General features: G+C 59.5%; 1 protein-coding gene across 13 annotated transcripts; it reads right to left on the reverse strand.

The window, feature by feature from the left end:
* Positions 1-613: 613 nt before the first annotated feature.
* LOC141917672 (tropomyosin beta chain-like) lies at positions 614-14,636 on the reverse strand. 13 transcript variants are annotated; one of them, XR_012621396.1, is made up of 10 exons: positions 14,517-14,636; positions 13,629-13,754; positions 7,284-7,417; positions 6,054-6,171; positions 5,854-5,924; positions 5,020-5,095; positions 4,828-4,890; positions 4,056-4,125; positions 2,029-2,238; positions 614-919 (listed from the first exon to the last, which is right to left on the reverse strand). XR_012621396.1 is itself a non-coding variant. In XM_074811061.1 (9 exons), exons 1-9 carry the CDS (start codon positions 14,628-14,630, stop codon positions 837-839), a joined length of 855 nt encoding a protein of 284 aa, XP_074667162.1. In that variant the 5' UTR covers positions 14,631-14,636; the 3' UTR covers positions 614-836. The 13 variants fall into 13 exon arrangements, 9 of the variants coding, with proteins under 9 accessions (XP_074667162.1, XP_074667160.1, XP_074667166.1 ...); XR_012621395.1 differs by lacking the exon at positions 5,020-5,095 and adding an exon at positions 5,531-5,606; XR_012621398.1 differs by lacking the exons at positions 13,629-13,754; positions 14,517-14,636 and adding an exon at positions 9,567-9,797.
* Between the last annotated feature and the right edge of the window lie 3,587 nt (positions 14,637-18,223).

The following is an 18,223-nucleotide window of genomic DNA, read 5'->3' on the forward strand; positions in this document are numbered from 1 at the left end:
CCAGGAAGAAACTTCCTGAACACTTTGGAAATTGGTTGCCTACTGCATTAATATTTGCTAGTTTATACGACTGTCCCTCACGCAGGCGTTCAGCAACTGGTAATAGAAAATGCAACTAGTACGTGGGGTAAACAGCTAACCACAGACCTGGAGAGACCCTGGTAAGTAATAGTGTGTGCATGCATGGTCACATGCTTGTATGCATGCTCAGATGGCATCATGAACATGAACCATGAAGCAGACTCCATGAAGAGATCAAAGACTTTGTGGCTTGTCCAAGTGCCAGGCAGGTAACATGCCAGCTGTGGAAGGGGACACGCCCATGACATATCTCTATCACTGTACTTGAAGAGGATGGTCAGTTTGGACTGAGCTTGAGACTTGGAGGTTTTCTGTGCATCCCAAGGAGGTGATGGAGACGTGGGAATGCAGCCCAAACTGTGCATGTTATTGCTCCCAGCCCCCCCACGGGCACAGAGGACATCCTTACATTTGCCATACCTGTCCCAGACTCAAGACCCTGCAGAGCCTCCTTGTGTAAACTGGGCAAGGAGACCCCCACCATGTCTCCCAGTACCTGTGCCTGCCCACAAGGACCAAATGCACCCAATAATCTTGTCAAACTGCTTTAATATTTGAACATGAAGTCAGGACAGAGCCAGTCAGGCTGTGCACAAGCAAGATACCCTTGATCCATGGTATAAGGCTTCAGGGCTTCTTTTCTCAATGGATGTGTGGATTTGGCCAAGACGCAGTTCAGCTGATTGTCATCCTGAGTGTGCCAGTGGGGTGCACGTGTGGGGTAGGGAAGAGTGACAGGGGATCCCCAGTGCAGCTTAAAGGTTGTTCAGTTCCAACAAAGTCTGGTCCAGGACCTGATGGATGCCCATGTTCTCCTCTTTGGCACTGGCCAGACTCTCTGTGAACACAAGGGACACGCAGCCAGCCACACACACGGACACAGCCCAAGCGTACCCAGGTGCAGCCGGACCCATGCACACCACACCAAGCACAGACACACACACAGAGACAGACATTTCAATACGGCACCAGCCTCCAGCCACGCAGGGCATCCCTGTGGAACAGACTCCGTGCAAGCAGCCCCGCTGCTAGCAGGGATGAGTCTAGCCACTCCAGGATCTGCCGAGGGGGCCAGGTCAGCCAGGCTGGTCGCTCAGGGTGGGCAGTCCCCACTCTTGGGCATTTCCATCCTCCCATGGCACCCCGTTGCCCACGGCCAGGCCCTCTGCAGCATGGATACCAATGATGGGTACCCCTTCCCAGCCAGCCACCAGCATGGCCCCATCTCCCTGCTCTGCCCACAGCACATCCTACCCCAGGGCATCACCACTGTCTGGCTGTAGGCTCACACACAAATCCTTGGCCAGCAAAAGAGGAGAGCCAGTGCCTACTGCATGACCCAGCGGTGCTCCATGAAGAAGAGTGAGACAGCAGCCCAGGAAGGAAGGCAGAGAGGACAGCAGAGAGAGAAGGAACAGAGCTAACAAGGCTACAGGGATGAGCTCTGCTGGGCAGTCTGCTGCCAAGGCAGCCTCCTCCACTGCTCCCTTCCAAACAGCAACCTCCTTCCCTCTAGAGATGGGGATGGGACGAGAGCTTTGTCCACCCAGCCCCGTCTCCCAGCACTCCCAGTCAGGCTCTTCCCCGTCCCCCACCTCAGGTTTGGGGCAACAGGTGCTGCCAGGTCCCCAGCTCCTGTCCCAGCCCTCCCAGCACCCTGCAGGGACCCCACTCCGAGAGGATCCTCCCTGCACAGTTTGGGGTGACCAGAGTGAGGGGAGAAGAGGCTGGCTGCTGACTCCTGGGACAAGGGGAGAAAGGCAGCGATACAAGCCCCTGCATCCCTCCCCAGCAGGGCCAGACTGATGCTGGGGGATAGCCCTCACTGCGTGGGCATCCCAGGATATCGCAAAAACCCTCGTTCCTCTCCCAAGAAAAAACGATCAGCTCTGTTCCCCCCCAAGTAGGGTGGTTACCCCCAGGGGGATAAGTCAAGGCTTCACGCACCGCCTAACCCCAGCAGGGAGTGAGGAGGGGCTCCTAGCCCCAAGCCAAGCTGGCCGAAACAAGGCAGAAAGTGGGGTCAGTGGCAGCCCGGGTGCGGGAGACTGGGCTGGGGCCAGGAGCTCTGGGCAGCTCAGTTGTTAAGTTCGGTAAGGATGACCTGCAGCTTGTTAGTGAGAACACGGTTTTTCTCTGCCTCCTGCTGGGAGCGCTCTAGAGAAAACAGAGACGTCAGTGCAGCAGAGGGAAGAGAGAGAGAAAGGTGAGTTAGTGAAAAGAGACAGCATTCCCCAAAGCCCTATCTGGAAACACTGCTGCTGCCCTGCCAGCAGCGGGGAACAAGCTGGGCTGGCAGGAAGAGGCAGCCGGTCTTGGGGCAGGAACAGGGCTGAGGGTCCATCAATTCAGGGACAGAGTTGTCAGGCAGGGTAGGATGCTGAGGAAGGAAGGGGAAGATGAGGATCAGGGACCCATTTAGGGCCAGGGATCACTGCTGAAGGGTAGGATCAGCCCCTTCAGTGTGGGAGGGTGATGAAGGAGAGATGCCAGGGCTGAGACTGCTGCTTGTGGGCAATGTCTGGGAGTGGGGACAGGGAATGGACAGGACCAGGTTTAACCCTGCTATTTCAGGCCAAAAGAGTCATGGAGAAGGTGGCATGAGATGAGGAAAGCTGTGTCCAAGAGCCGGGGGGTGGAGGGGGTTATCCCCTAGGTGGAGGCACAAAGGGCCCTGTCCCACTCAGCCTGGTAGTGCAAGAGCTACTCAGGGCTCAGCCGCATCCATCCCTGGGGTCCCATGGTTGTGAGCTGCCTGCAACCACCTCCTATCACCCGGCTGCCGGCACTCACATGAGACAGGCAGAAGATGAGAGACAGAGCAGCATGAAGAAAACAAAGGAGAAACAGGAGAGAAAATGCTTTATTGAGACCAACTCAGTAACCCAGAGGGACAGAACAGAAAAGAAAAAGTCATGAAACACAAACTGAAGAGCGATGTACAAAGGACAGAAGAGAGGCAAGGGCAAGGGAGGAGCAGGGGTCTGGAGGCTGCCTGCCTGGGGACAGGCTGCCTGCACAGTTGGACCCCCCGCTCCATCCCCTGGGCCTAAGCACTCCTCTCTGTTTTGGCAGTGGAGGTGCCACTTCCCCTGTGTGGTTCCCCCCTGCCCTGGGCTCAGCAAGCAGAACCAGGGGGCTTTGCTGGGGGGATGTGGGGGGCAGGTGTCCCCCCAGCACCAGAACTGTGGGGTCCCTGGTGCTTGTGCTGCCAAGGAGCCAAGGAGGGAGCTACTGAAGCAAAGGGCTCCTGGGCACAGCTCTGTTCCCCACCGGGCAATGCTGGGGCATACACCTGCAACTGTGTGGGCACAATCCACCCAGCGTGTGAAGGTCCTGGGGACTGCTCCCCTTTCCCACCAAACACCCCTAAGCACCTACACCTTCTCTCCCCACAGAGAGGGGTATTGCAGGAACACCCTGGGCTGGCTCCTGTCCCAAAGGAGCCGACAGACAAGAGAGGGCTGGGAAGGACAGACGGGACAGAGCAGGCAGGGAGAGTGGTGGGATGGCCAGGCAGGCAAGCAGCCAAGCTGGGGAGGGGTGAGACAGGCAAGGGGGTGTAGTGCTGGTGCCCAGTGGGGAGTTCAGAGGGAAGTGATGTCGTTAAGTGCATTGTCCAGCTCCTCGCTGATGGCTTTGTACTTCATCTTCTGTGAATAAACTTCATCTGCAGGCAGGGGGCGGGAGGGGGGCAGGCGGTGGAGAGAGAGAGTGGCTGTGAGCAGGGGGGTGAGGGCAGCAGGAGCATGCAGGCACAGGTGGTGTGGATGCACCCCTATTCCTCACCTGAGGGCAGAGCCACAGACCCCAGCATCTCTGCACCCCCACAGACAGACACCACAGCATCCAGCCTCCCCCCTCCCAGGACTCCTGCCCACCCCCTCACTCCAGCCAAGCCCTATCCAGCCCCACTTGGGGGCACATCCTTGTCAGTCCTCCTTGGGAAAGAGGGGCTGGTGAGGACATTTTACCTTCTAGATCATCGATGGTTTTCTCCAGCTTTGCCACAGACCGCTCTGCAAATTCAGCTCGGGTCTCAGCCTGCAGGAGTGCAGGGGTAGAGGGTGAGCTGTGGGGCACAACAGGGACAGCGCAGGCTGCACTGCATCTCAAATCTGCCCCACCTGCATCTCCTGTATCCCCCCCGCCATGGACCCTCCCCTGGGAAAGGCAAAGGACAAGGGCCCCATGGACCCCCATGCCCTAAATCAGCAGCAGGGGCGAGAGCTTGCCCTCAAAAGAGGCAGCTGGGCAAAGTGCCTCCATGTTAGGCTTCCCATTTATCCTAACCTGTCCTGACCACCAAAGCAGAGGCATGGGAGCCTGCACACTTCACAGGTTGTGTGTGCAACCAACACTAGACAGATCACCCCAAATCGAATGTGGCTTGAAGTTGGTGTGTGCAGGGCATGAATTCCTGCTAGCGCATGTCCTGGGAGCAGGACACAACACTGGGCAGAGGCAAGTGGAGCAGGAGCAGAGCACAGCATGGGGCTGCAGGATTCAGCCCAGTGGGGCTGTACTCCCTGGGGATACAAACACCAGCCCTCCAGATGGGACAGGGACCCTCTCCAGGGTAGTGAGACCCCATGGGGGCATCCCAGACCCAGCCATGCTGCAGGGCTGCAATTTGGGGGAAAGGTGAGAGGACATGGGTCAAAACCCACATGGAATGGCAAACTTGTACCTGCACCAGTGCAGTGCTAGCCCCTCTCTTGGGGGTCCTGGCCCCACACCCCTTACCTCCTTCAGTTTTTCCCCTAGAAGCTTGATTTCCTCCTCATATTTGTCCTCCTTGGTGGAATACTGCAGACAGAGATGGGCACCCATGAGCCCTACAGAACACCTCTGGCCATCCTTCACCCCGGTGGGTGACCCCAGCAGCCCCAGACCCCGCATGCTCTGTCCAGCCCCAGCAGCCCCGCCGGGTCCTACCTTGTCAGCTTGGGCCTCCAGGGACTTCAAGTTGTTGGTGACAATTTTCAGCTCCTCCTCTAGGTCACCACATTTACTACATCCCAAGCAGGGGCCACCAGGTGGGGAAACAGGGCCGAGGGGCAGATGAGAGGGGGGAGCAGAAAGAGCAGGCGCAGGGAAAGAGGAAAGAAAGAGAGAACAAGTTGAGAGAGGAGAAAACTCAGGCAGTGCAGGTGGAGAAGGAGCAGAGCCGCTGTGAGGAGAAGATGCTGGGACACATCCGTTCCTCGTGCCTCCTCGCACAGACGCCCCATGCACTGCTGCCAGCCAGGTTCCCACCAGCCCCGCCGAGGAGAGTGGACACAGAGGGATGGAGGAACATGCCCATCCTGCGCCCACCAGAGAGGGAGGCGAGGGGAGTCCAGTGGCAGAGGCAGTGATGCAGAGAGGAGATAGGTGGCTCACATGGTTCAAGAGACAGAGACAGAGGGGGACTGCTGCATGTCACCCTGCGCCCCTGCCCCAGTACCTCTTCCTCTGAGGCAATGAGGGATTTGAGAGTCTGGTCCATGGTCCGCAGCTCTTCTTCCAATTGTCTCATTCGGCTGGGGTGGAAGAGGGGCATCCCGGGGGGGACAGCAGAGAACAGGGTAAAGGACGTGCTGCTGGCAAGCTGGCATCCCCCTGCCCCCAGCCTGCGAGCCCAGTGACTACCCTGACAGCAGACCCTGCTGTTCCCAGGGAGGGACATCCCTGTCCCCACATGGACACACAGCCACCCCCAGCTGCTAGGGACTCAGGGCAAGGGCCACATGGGACCCCTGCATGCTGCCCACTGGGAGCCCTGCTCACCTCTCCGCCACCTCTGCCCTCTCCTCTGAGCGCTCCAGCTCTCCCTCAAGGACAACCAGCTTGCGAGCAACCTGTCAATGGCAGCAAGGGGCACGTGTCAGCCCCACGCTTGCTCTGGCTCAGGGCACAGGGCTGTGGGGAGGCATCCCCGGGTGCCGCTGGGGGAGTCAGCACTGGGGGAAGTGTGTGCGGGCATGCACCTCCTCATATTTGCGGTCAGCCTCCTCTGCTATGTGCTTCGCCTCCTTCAGCTGCACTTCCTGGAGCTCCATCTTCTCCTCATCCTTCATGGCCCTGTTTTCGATGACCTTCATGCCTCTGAGGAAAGCCCAAGCCAGAAGATGTTACTGCTGTGGGTTGAGGTGGCATCTGCACCCCCTGCCCACCCACTGTGCCCTGACCCTGCCATTCTCCAGTTCCGGAGACTTGGGACATCAGCACTCACTGGCCACCTCATGCAGTAGGGTCATACCAGTGGTACCCCAAGGATGCTTCTGCACACAATTAAAGCAGCAGAACGGACCCCAAGGCCACCCCAGGGCTATGTCCCAGAGCGAGATGTGGCCATGGTGCCTCTCAACCAGGCAAGTCCTGAACCCATCATCCAGGAGGGGTAAAAATGTGTGCAGCCCAGGACAAACTGGCCGCAATCTCCACAAAAGCAGCCTGACAGGCCAGCAACCTTTAGGAAATGCTAGAAAACATCCTGTGGGAAAGCCTTTTCCCATTCAGGGGTGATGCTCACAAGCAGGGGGTCACCAAACCCCCACGAACCCCTGCAGCAAGGACTCCTGCAGACTCTTCTCCTCTCGCTCAGATGCTGTTGCTCAAACTGGTCTTTGCCAATGGAGGGAAGAGCTCACGTATCTGTCAGGAATGCCGTGACGTGTCCAGGCATTCCCATACAACCTGAGTGCCCTCGCCTGCATGGCTCCTGCCTGGTAAACCTGCTTGCCTCAAGGATGGGGAAACACACTCTGCAGAACTTTTTTTTTGAACAAGGCTGGTTAGAACTTTTTTTTTTGAACAAGGCTGGTTTGTTCTCCAAGGTCAACCACAGTTCCCAGGTGCAGAAGTCCCCTCCTGGGCCGTTGCTCTGCTCTCAAGCAGAAGAGGCTGCTCTGGGGCAGAAAACAGGCTCCAGGCACCCTCTGGCTTCGGTTACAGACTGATATTTGTATAAGTACCAGATCAAATTTTTCAGGATTTTATGGGTGCCTTGGAAATTTCAAAGCATGCCAAGAATGCCCATATCTGGGGGACTTCTCTGTGTCATAACTTTGCTCTTTCCCTTCAGAGTCTGCAGGAAAACCAATGCAAATCCCATAAGATCACTTCAGGGGGATCCCCAAAGCCCACCACAAAACCAAGGGGGCTGCCTGCAATCAAGGGTGACCCAACATCACTCTCGCTGTCCCTCCCCATCACACCTCTCGCTCTCATCAGCCGCCTTCTCAGCCTCCTCCAGCTTCTGCAGGGCAGTGGCCAGGCGCTCCTGGGCTCGGTCCAGCTCCTCCTCCACCAGCTGGATACGGCGGTTCAGAGAAGCCACTTCAGCCTCGGCCTGGAGGAGCAAACCCCTCAGTCACCCCATGTGACATATCTCTCTCTCTCTATATATATATATAAAGCATTTTCGACAGTTACTTTTGCATTTGTTATCCAGAACACCCCTTGGCACTGTACAACAAGCTCGGCTGGGGCACGCATCCCATCACCTTTCTATATGGACAATGGGGTTCTCTCTATCCCTAGCACCCTGTTTGACATTGGCTCCTCCCAGCCATGCAACCCGAGCCCGGCACATGCAGCCCCTCCACTGCATCCTCGCACCTCCAGCTCCCACCTTGGAGAGGGACGAGGCACGTTTGCCAGGGTAGGGTGGCCAGAGTGGCCACGCCATCACAGGGATGGTATTTGGGGTTTGCAGAGCAGTGAGTAAAGGGAGAGGAATGCCCTGTGTGGCTTTGTTCCTGAAAAGGAGATTGTAGCTGCTTGTAGATTTCCTGTTTACAGAGGCAGCAGAGCGAGCCAGGAGCCTCTTCTGAGGGGAACCCCCCAGCCCTGTGCAATGGGGCAGCCCAAAGTTGAGCATGGCCCCCTCCCCCAACTCCTCCCCCTGCTGATGTACAGCACAGCACTAGGGGCAATGGAGTGAGTTGCCCTCAGCAGGCTGAAGCCCGACCAAGCTGCAGCTGCTGGGGCCCGCAGGACTGGAGCTCCCTGCTTTCCCAGGCTCCCTGCGTGTGGGGCCAGGAGCCAGGGCCGGCCAGGAGCAGTGGCCCTGGCCCCTGACAACCCCTTGACACCTGGCCCTGCGCTCTTTCCATTTAGTAAAGGCCTCCTACTTGCTCCATCACCACCACTGGGAAACACTGCCTCAGCAGCTCCTGGCCCTGCTCCCCACCAGGGGGGCTGCAGGGAATTAAAACCCCAGATGCAAAGAGATGAGTGTCAATGAGACCTCAGCCCCATGCACCAAGATGCAGGGAAGCATGCACCAACCTGGGAGATAATATCTCCTGCTTATTCACAAGCTGGAGCAGGCCTGGCCAGTTGCAGCACCCGGCCCTGACCAGTCTTGTGCTCCAGCACCAGGAATGCCCTGGGGAACATTGGCCAAGCAGGGGGGCCGTGGGAGCAGCAAGGGGCGTGGCAAGCCGGCAGGGTGGGGACGGGCACAGCCAGCACCGCTCCAATCAGGGCAGCCCAGCAGTGTGCCGAGTGGGCAGCTAGCCCCGTGGCTGGCACATGAGCAGCCTCCACCCCATGAACACCCTCTTTTTAGGCTCACTGAGAGCTCATCCCCAGTCCAACTGCCCAATGGGGAGCTGGGGCTGGCCCCCACCAGGACGATGCTCTGTTTGCAGAGAATCGTCCCCAAAGTGACTCAGAGCTGCCCAGATGGACGCTCAGGAACATGAGCTCTCCAGCAGTGCCCAGTGACTGGGGAACCTGATCTACGGCTGCAGGAAGGGGCCATTTCCTCCACACACAGCCTGAGTGACAACAGCCCAGGTACCGCACCCAGCTCTGACACTCCTGATATGGCGAGGATGTTAAAGGAGTAGGCATAGGAAAAAAGAGAGAAAAAAAACCTTGCAAGATCCAACAACAATAAAAAAGCCAAACCAGGAACAAGCTGCAGCCTGGAAATACTGTCCCACTGCCACAGTTGAAATTTTGGCCCACAGCAGTGCAAAGGGGTGGCTTGTCCCCACAAAGGGACACACTGGAGAGCCAAAGGCTCTGCAACTGCTGTGGCCCAGACCGCAGAGCCCACTGGAAGCCAGACAAGAGCCTGGGTGTGGGATTTTTAGCCATGCACACCACCGGCCTCCGAGGGGGGGATCCTTTCCCAGGATCTGCCTGACCCCAAGCAGAGCTGGCCACTGACTGCTCCCCAGTGCCCCGCCAGCCGGGGAAGCCCTGGGGAGTCTTGCCACACGGAGCATCCCTAGCAAGACCTGTGGAGGAGGCAGCTGGAGGAGGCAGCTCGGAGTCAGGGACACTGCCACAGCACCTGGACCCCCGGGATCTCCCGGCACTCCGCCCCGGGAGCAGCCAGCCTGGCTACCGGGGCGGGGGGAGCAACCGGAGCCAGCCTGCGGTGAAGGATGCCGGCGGCATTGCTGGAGCCGGTGGGGCATCCCGTGGAGCTGCCAGGGCGCCCCCCGCCGTGCTGTGCCCCCGCCCCCCTCCCTGCGCCTTACCCGCTCCCGGGCCTGCCGCTCGGCATCGGCCTCCCGCTGGAGGTGCTCAGCGCGCTCCTCCGCCTCGTCGGCCACCTGCTGCAGGCTCTGGATCTTCTTCTTGACGGCGTCGATGGAGCTGATGCCGGCCATGGCGGGGGGCTGCCGGCGGGGAGGCCGCGCCGCCGAGAGCCCTTTGTGGGATCCGCCCGGCTCGGGCAGGAAGCGCTCAGGCAGCGGCCGCTCCCGCTGCCCGCCCTGCCTCCATCCCTTCCTGCTGCTGCTGCTGCTCCTCCTCCTCCTCCTGCCACGGACCGACCTGGGCCGCCGCTCCCCCGAGCAGCGCACACAGACCCCCGGGCAGGGTGCACGGTGCCCACCCACGGCAGGGGACAGTCCCCCCCGCCCCAAATAGGACATAGTGTGCCCTCCTGGGCAGGACACATGGTCCTCCCCAAGCAGGGGTCACTGTCCCTATCCCCCCAAGGCAAGAAGCACAGTGGCTTCTGGACAGGGCACACCATCCCCCCACCCCAGGCAGGGTGCATGGTGCCCCCCTCCAGGCAGATGCACAGTGACCATGGGCAGGGCACATGGTGCACCCCCAGGATACAGGACATATTCCCCCCCCCAAGCAGGGCACATGATGTCCCCCCACCGACAGGGGTGCATAGTCCTACCAAGCTCCCCCAGAGTGTTGGAGAAAAGCCCAGGGAGTCTGGGGGTGCCAGAGCCTGGCCCCTGTGAGCCCCCATGGACACAGGAGCAATGTACCTATGGGTGCTCCCCAAGCTCTGCCCCCCACACCCCCTGCTGCAGAGCCAGGGGGCTCATGGGCTTTTGCCACGGGGCCATGGGGAAGAGCCCACTCCCAGGCATCCCCCTGGGGGACCTGGGGCTGGAGCTGTGGGGCACAGCCAAGTCCCCAGCAGCCATCCCACTCAGCCCCTTGGGATTCACTCCCCCAAGCGGGGACCTGGCCTACAGCCCCACAGAGACCCACGGGGCCCATGGAGCCCCCTGTACCCCCCAGCTGCCCTGGGGGCTCTGCCCCATAGAGGAGGCCAGTTCCCAGCTCCTGGCTCTGCTTCCTGGCCAGGGCACATGCCCTGATCCATCAGAAGAAGCCAGCGCTGGTGGCACTCAGTCCTCTGGTGGCACTCAATCCTCCCTTTAGGAACTCTGACAGTTCCTGGGCAGTCCCAGCTGCACTTCACACCTGACTCCAGGGATGCCAATTCCCAGGCTGACCCTGCTGGCTGCCCTCAGCTCCAGGGCCAGGGGTCCTGGGGGGAAACCGGCCACACCGTCGGCAGAGCCCTGCAGACCCACATCCCCCTGCTAAGCAGTGGCAGAAGAGACAACACTGCAGGTCCTCTGGGAGCACGTGGCCTTGGGCTTGGCCACAGTCCTGGCCGTTCCTGCACCACTCTCAGCCCTATGCCTGGGTGCCAAGAGTGCTCCCAGACCAGCACACAGGGCCTGGAGCAAAAAGCAGTGTCCCTGTCAGCAAAGGGGCAGAGGCAAGTTGGCTGTGGGCAGGAAGGGGGTAGGTTGGGGGGCAGCCACCTGGCTGGGCTGGGTGCCTCCTGCTCTGGCTCCACCCAGGGATGCAGTCACTTCCCAGCAGAGCCCCATTCCCTCCCACCAGCTCGAGGAGTCACCAAATAAGAGCAAAGTCTCAGACGGGGACAGCAACCAGGGCAGGAACTTTGGGATCACAGCCTGGAAACTGCAGAGTTTCCCTGAACCCCTGCTGCACCCCACGGGGTGGCCAGGGACAGGCCACCAGCTGGAGACACAGAGGGCTGGAGGGAGCTGATCTGGCTAAATCTGCTGTCCCGGCTGCACCATGTCCAGCAGCCCCTGCCCACATCCTGCCCTGGGCACCACGGGCTGTCCCTCCTGGGGTGAAGGAGGTGGTGGGGCCGCAGTGGCCTCACAGAGCTGCTGGGAAGGGGCCGCCAGCACTGTGGAGTTGCCAATCCGGGGTCAGGTGCTCTCTGGTCTGTGCCACCATCTGACCCCCCTCCAAGTGCCTGGGGAGGTTGCATTTGCACCCCTTAGTGCAGTCCCTGTGGGCTTCATGTGCTGCCACCCCATTTCAGAGGCAGGGCAATGCCGGAGCAGGGGGAAATTTATTCTTTTAAGGCATTTGTTGACATTTTTGCTGAGACCAGGAGCCTGCCTGGATCGCTGTGATGGGCCCTGACCTGGATGAAGAATGGGAACGCTCCGTGTCCTAGCAGCCAAGGAGGGTACAGGGGTCCCCAGGGAAGCGGGTGGGTGGGCTCTGGAGGTCTACCCTGCACTTCCTCCACCAGAACTGGGATCAGCTCTGTGCCTTGTCCTGGGAAGGAGATAATACCAGCCCTGGCACTTAGTGTTGTCATCACATTCAGGTCCCTGTCACAGGGACCTGGTGACTCCCAGTGCCCTGCACATGGCGCAGCCTGTCCAGGCTTCGGCATAGTCCTGGGGCAGCTGTGCTAGTGATGGGCTCCCATCCCTGCCTGCAGCACCTGCCTGCAGCCAGCCTGCTCTCCCTGACACTGCAGGACTGCTCTTTCTCCATGCCTCCCCATCCAGCCCTTCCCTGGAAGGGTTGGTGGGTCCTGTCCCCCATATCTGCTGGGACAGGACTCTCCTTGCCAAAGCCCACAGACTTGCCGAGCTGCTGTGGACCAAGAGCGCAGCAACGCACCCTCCCTGCCAAGGACAGCATCGCGTGGCCCGTTGCCAGCAGCAAACTGTTCTGCACCTCGCGGCTGATGTCTGCCCTGTGGCACCATTTTCCCCTTCCTCCGAGCCCCTCACCCGGGACATCCCATCCATGCTCAGCCAGATCCCGCACTGAGTTTACCCTGTCCCACACCAGCATGGATCCAGTCAGACCAGTACAGACCCCTGCTACACATGGCAGCCGCCCTGCCCAGCTTGATGTGCCTGTCCCATGCCAGGATAAATGTGCCCTTCCAGAGGATTTTTAATGTTTTAACTACTTGGTTTAGTATCTAACTAAACTGGGGCAGGTCTGTAGGGTCAGCAAACAATGATGGGAAGCCCCCCAGCTGCTCCCCAGGGGCTCTGGTCCACCCCAGGGACTTGTGTTGCTGCTGCTGCTGCTCATCCTTGTCTGCTTGCCCCTATCCTTGGTGGCTGCCTCAGAGATTTGATGCATCTCCCCCATTTAGCTCTATAAACCAGCTGGGATTGAATTTTTTGTTCTCAGTCCTAAAAAGCCTGGACATGCCCTGCTGGCCGCAGTCCAGCCAGCTCCCCTTTAGCTTCTCCTCCTGTTTCCAGGGTTGGTTTTCATCAAAGAAGGGCTGTCTATCAAAAGAAGGATTTATTTATAGGGTGTCAAATACCCTGTGTGGCACTGCAGGTCATTATACCCTATTCCTGAGCAGCTCCATGGCCACACACAGCTGTTCTACCCTTCATCCTGTCCAGGCACAAGCCAATTTCAACACCTTCCTAACATCTCCCCGGCGGGATCCATTTCTCAGGAGAAACATCAGTCACAGCACTAAATAAAACTCTTTCTGGCCTTGCTCTTCCCAGGGTACAGGGTGGTACATTGGACCCCAAAATGACCAAGCCCCCCCACGCACCCCAAGGATCCTTCCTCACAGCCAGATCTCTGCAGCTGACCACAGGCAAGAGCTTTTTCCATTTTTCTGCTCTTTTTTGCTTTCCTGCCAGTTTAGCAAGAACCACAGACTTTTTTTCTACAAGCATCACAGAGGTGCATGCCTGGGGACTGGTGACACAGATTGGGACACTCATCCCCATTAGCTTTGGGAAACCAGGCAGGAGGATGCCCACAAAGCTCCAGAGCTGACAGAGTGGTGCCTGCCACAGCCTGCCTGGCCCCTGCACCCTGAGCAGGATCCAGCCAGTCCCTGCCCTGCATCTCAGCTGGGTTCAGTGTCAGCATTGCAGGAATGGGATCCTGACAGTCTTTCACATGGACACTTTCCATATAAGGCCCCTCTCTTCCTTTACACCCCCCTACTCTACCCCCCCCCCGAGGTCCGGCACCCGTGCAGGGGAGGAGTTGCTGGCATGCCTACGTACATCTGTAGCTTTCTTCTCCGCCTGCTCCAGCTTCTCTTGGGCCTCCTTTACAGACTCGGAGTACTTCTCCACCTCATCCTCTGTGCCCTTCAGCTTCTTCTGCAGGCCCTGCTGTTCCTCTTCCAGCTGGGGAAGGGACAGAGGGCAGGGGTCAGGGGGGATGGTGATGCCCACAAGGCTGGAGAGGGGATGGCCATCCTCCTCCTGGGGTGGCTGAGGTTGGGGGCACAGCAGGAGCATGCAGACATGCTCACTCTGTTGACTTTGGAGCCACACATCCTCGGGGAGCCCTTGGTTCCCAGAGCCCGAGCAGCCCCCAGCATCCCTGAGCCTGGTGGGAGTAAGGGGGTGATGGGCTTCCTCCCTGTGCAAGGGACTGGAGAGGTCCTGACTGGGGGACACAGCTCCGGGGGACACTGAGAAGGTTCCCATCTCTGTGGCTGGGGTGGGAGTACACTGTCCCCAAGGGTCTCCCTGGCAGAGGGATAGGGAGGTGGCACTGTGGTGTCCCACCGAGACATGGCATGTTTGGGGGGACCAGTGTGAGTGGTCAGGGGCAACAGGCTGGAGTGCTGGTCCCTGGGAATGGGAACCCAGCAGGGTGAGGTCCCCAGGTACAGACACCCAGTGGGGTGAGACCCCAAGGGCTGGGCACTCCTAGAGCTGGGATCCGCAGGCTGGACACCCAGTAGGGCAAGGTCCCCAGGGCAGAACACCCCTAGGACAGGTGTCCCCAGGCTAGACACCCAGTGAGACGGTCCCCGGGGCTGAGCACCTCTAGGCAGAGGGTCCCCAGGCTGGACACTCAGCAGGATGGGGTCCCCGGGGCTTGAGACCCTTAAGACGGGGGTCCCTGGGCAATGCCGGGGGAGTCCATGGGACACCCACCTGCTTGCAGCGGTCCTCCGCCTGCTTCTTGTCGGCCTCCGCCTGCTCGGCGCGGTCGATGGCGTTCTCCTTGTCCAGTTTCAGCATCTGCATCTTCTTCTTGATGGCCTCCATGGTGGCGGCGGGGCGCAGGGTGGCGGCGGCGGGAGCACTGGGGGCGGCGGGAGCACCGACACTGGGGCCCCCGCCCCGTAGCGCCGCCTAAGAGCCGGGGAGGGGCTGCGCCGGGAGGGGGCCGCCTTGGCACCTCCCCCGCCACCCGTCAGAACCTTTTAGGGACAGGCTCGCCACCGGCCCCGCCGCGCCTAGCGGGACGGGCGGGCGGTGCCCCCGGCGGGCACCACTGCAGCCCCGGCGCCGGGCACCCACGGGGGCACCAGGTGAGAGATACCCCGGTGGCACTGTGAGAAGGACACCTGGGGGCACTGCACTAGGGACACCTCAGGACACTGCACTAAGGACACACTGGTGACACTGTGGAAGGGACACCCTGAAGCACTGCACTAGGTGTATCCCAGGGGCATTGGACTAGGGACACCCTGGGGGGAGCACTGTACTAGGGACACCCCGGAGCACTTCGGTAGGAGCATTTCTGTCAGTGCTTCCTCACACCCTGGTGGCACTGGGCTAGGGGGACACCCTGTTGCCTCTCACCACTTGTGGGGGACATCCCATGGCTGGCCCTGCACTTGGGACACCCATGGGCTGGCAGTGTGCTGTTACCATGCCCCAGGGACACCACCAGCCATCCACCCCCAGGGCCTGAGATGTGCTTCTGCTGCGGCCAGAGCTGTCCCTGTGCTAGAGGACACCATATGGCTGGAACTGTCCTAGGCACACCTTGTCACTGCACCCTGGGGCCTGGGACCCTGCTTCCTGGCACTGGCTTGCAGGAACTTCAGGGGCTGGCACAGCAATTGGGGGCATCCATGGGCTGGCACTGCAGTCTTGGGGACACTCACAGGCTGACTGAATTCAGGGATGCCCACAGGCTGTGATTGCACTTGGGGACACCATGGGCTGGTACTGCCCACATGGGGAAAATCCTCTGGGAGAGAAGTGAGCTGAGACCTCAACCTCCCTGTCCAGCTCCTGTGTCATGATGGGACAGGAGGGCCTTGGCTCTGCACAGGCTCCCTGGCACCCATCTCCCCACTGCCTTGCACCCTGGTGCCACCATCCCTGGCACCCATGGGAACACCTGGCCCATGCACAGCCCATAGGGTGGCATTTCAGCATGATACAGGGTATGCAGGCAGCCCGCTGCCCTGCTGTCTTTCTGCTCTAAATAAACTATATTCCACAGGCAAAAAAATGCAAACCTTTCAGATCCTGGCTCCTCCAAAAATAACATGCACTTTAATAACACTTGTAAATGCTTCTGGTGCATTTCCAGCTGCAGGGAGGGCTCTGGACCGGAGGGCTGGAAGGAGCTAGCAGAGGGGTCACAGGAGCTGTGTGACATATGGGGAGGCTGTCATGGGATGGGGACAGGAGGGGTGTTCAGGCTCCCCCAGTCCATCACCCTGGGACTGCATCCAGCCCTTGTCTGCCACAACTTTTCAGCACCAGTGCTCCAAGCAGAGAGGAGAAAAAAGTTTTTGAGAGTTGGAGAAAGTGGTTTTCTAGTAGCGCTCAGCCCTGGGTTGCAGGGGGCATAGGAGGGACAGGAGCAGCCGAGGACTGAGAGGTTGCTGGCACTGTGGGGAAAGGCACTGTTGCTGGACTCTGGAGAGCAACTATTAATACTTATGAATTAGGCACATATTTGGACAAGGAGAGTCGGTAACTGCCAGCATGTGGCTTCTGAGGGGAGGGGGAAGATGTGTCTCCCGGTTGTTCCTGGGCGAGGATGGATGGTTTTCTGTGAGGTGCTTCAGCCCGGATCAACTTGATGGTCTCAGCACTCAGGGGAAAGATGATGATGTGCATGGTGTGAGCAGCCAGGAAGGGCAAGGCAGGGCTTCAGCCCTCAAATGTCTCCCCTAAAGGAGCAGTTTCCCCTTGCTGCCTGCTTCCCTTTGCTCCAGGCATCAGGGTCACATCCGACGCCATCCGGGTGCCCAAGCCCACGAGTCTGCCCTCAAAGCCGTCATCTGGAGTGGCCTCCAGGACAAGGGGGTGCAGAGGGCTGTGGGTGCACATCCTTCCCATTGCTGCCCCATGCCCAGTCTCATCCCAGGCTAAGGTCTCCAAGAATGGGGATCCTCCCTCCATGCCCCACTCTAGGGTCCAACTGTCCCTTCTTGGGAAAAGCTTGTCCTGCCGTCTAACAGGAACTTCCTGGATGCAACCTGTGCCTCAGTGTCTTGCCCCATCCCTGGGCTCCCTGAGAAGTCAGGCTGCAGCTTCCCTGCCTGCCCCCAGCTTGGCCAGATTTGGGTGCTCACAGAGGTGCTGGTACCTTGTGACTGTAGCATCCCAGCTCCAAGTCCCCATGTGTGCTCACCCAAACCTGCCTGCCAAAAACCTGCTTTCTCTGGTGGGGGAGATTTAGGGGGCCAGGGCAAATCACATCCTATGTCCTTTCCCTGGTGTTTGTGCCTGTACTCCAGCCTGGAGGACACAGCAGGGAGGGTGTGCTTGCAGCCTGGTGCCAGGGGTGCCGGAGCTCCCATAGCCCCAGGCTGCCCAGATGAGGCCGAGGTCGCTGCCGCACTGCACTCACTCTCTGTCCTTGCTGGCTGCTCAGAGGAACCCCGTGTCTGGCCAGTACCTGGATGAGAGCCTGGTTCCAGGTCAACCCAGCGCAGATTGTCAGGGAACAGCTGGGAGGACTGGGATGCCTGCAAGACCCACAAATCCATCCTGGAGCCTGGCCAGGGGCAATTGTCCCAGGGGGGACAGCCCCTCCTGCACTCACAGGGACATGCCTGCAGGGGGACAGGGGGTCACTGGGAGTGATGCTGTGGGATGCTGCCTTTGCTGCTCATGATACTTGTAGCTCATACTGCTGTGGACAAGTCCTACAGACAGGGGACATGTGCCAGCCCAGCTGTGTCCCTGCTCCACCCCACAGCATCCCTGCTTGCCCCACCACTGCTTGGGCCACCCAAACCCCTGCTGAGTGACAGGGTGGGAACAGGTGGGGACATGCTCGGGGCAGCTGCCACCCACACAGGTTGGCCCTGGGGGGCTATTTCGAGGCATGAGCTCAGTGCCAGCAGCTGGGAGGGCTCCAGACACATTCCCAGCACTGTTGCAGGCCAAGCACTGCCACCTCCCCACTGGTGGGCTGCTGGTGACCAGGGGGGCCCCCACCTGCACCCCTGTAGCACCCTACCCAGGGATATTTTCAGCTGGTGGCAGAAGTATGGCCAGAAGCCTGTCTGGTCCCCCCCTGAAGCCCAAATCCCCCAGCAACAAAATGCCCAGGGCCCCTTCACGCAGTAGTCTGCCAGGTGCCTGTGGCTGGACATGCCTCAAATATTTTTTATGCTGTATAATCACCCACACAGCATTCCCCCCCCCCCCCTTGCCAGGAGGACAGGTGCCCATGGGCTCCCCTGCCCACCCTTTCTCCTAGAGGGTCACGTTGATAGGCAGGTAAAGGTAAGAAAGCAGGAAAAACAGATTTTATTGATGAACACATCTTTCCAAGGAGACATTGACATCCCCCAGCCCAGAGCCTCAAGGGGAAGCTGGTTTCCTCCACTGTTTAATAAATGAACATTGAAAGCTGCAGGCTCAATACTAGAGAAATGGAA

The sequence above is a fragment of the Strix aluco genome, chromosome W (genome assembly GCF_031877795.1).
Source record: "Strix aluco isolate bStrAlu1 chromosome W, bStrAlu1.hap1, whole genome shotgun sequence".
Taxonomy (NCBI): domain Eukaryota; kingdom Metazoa; phylum Chordata; class Aves; order Strigiformes; family Strigidae; genus Strix; species Strix aluco.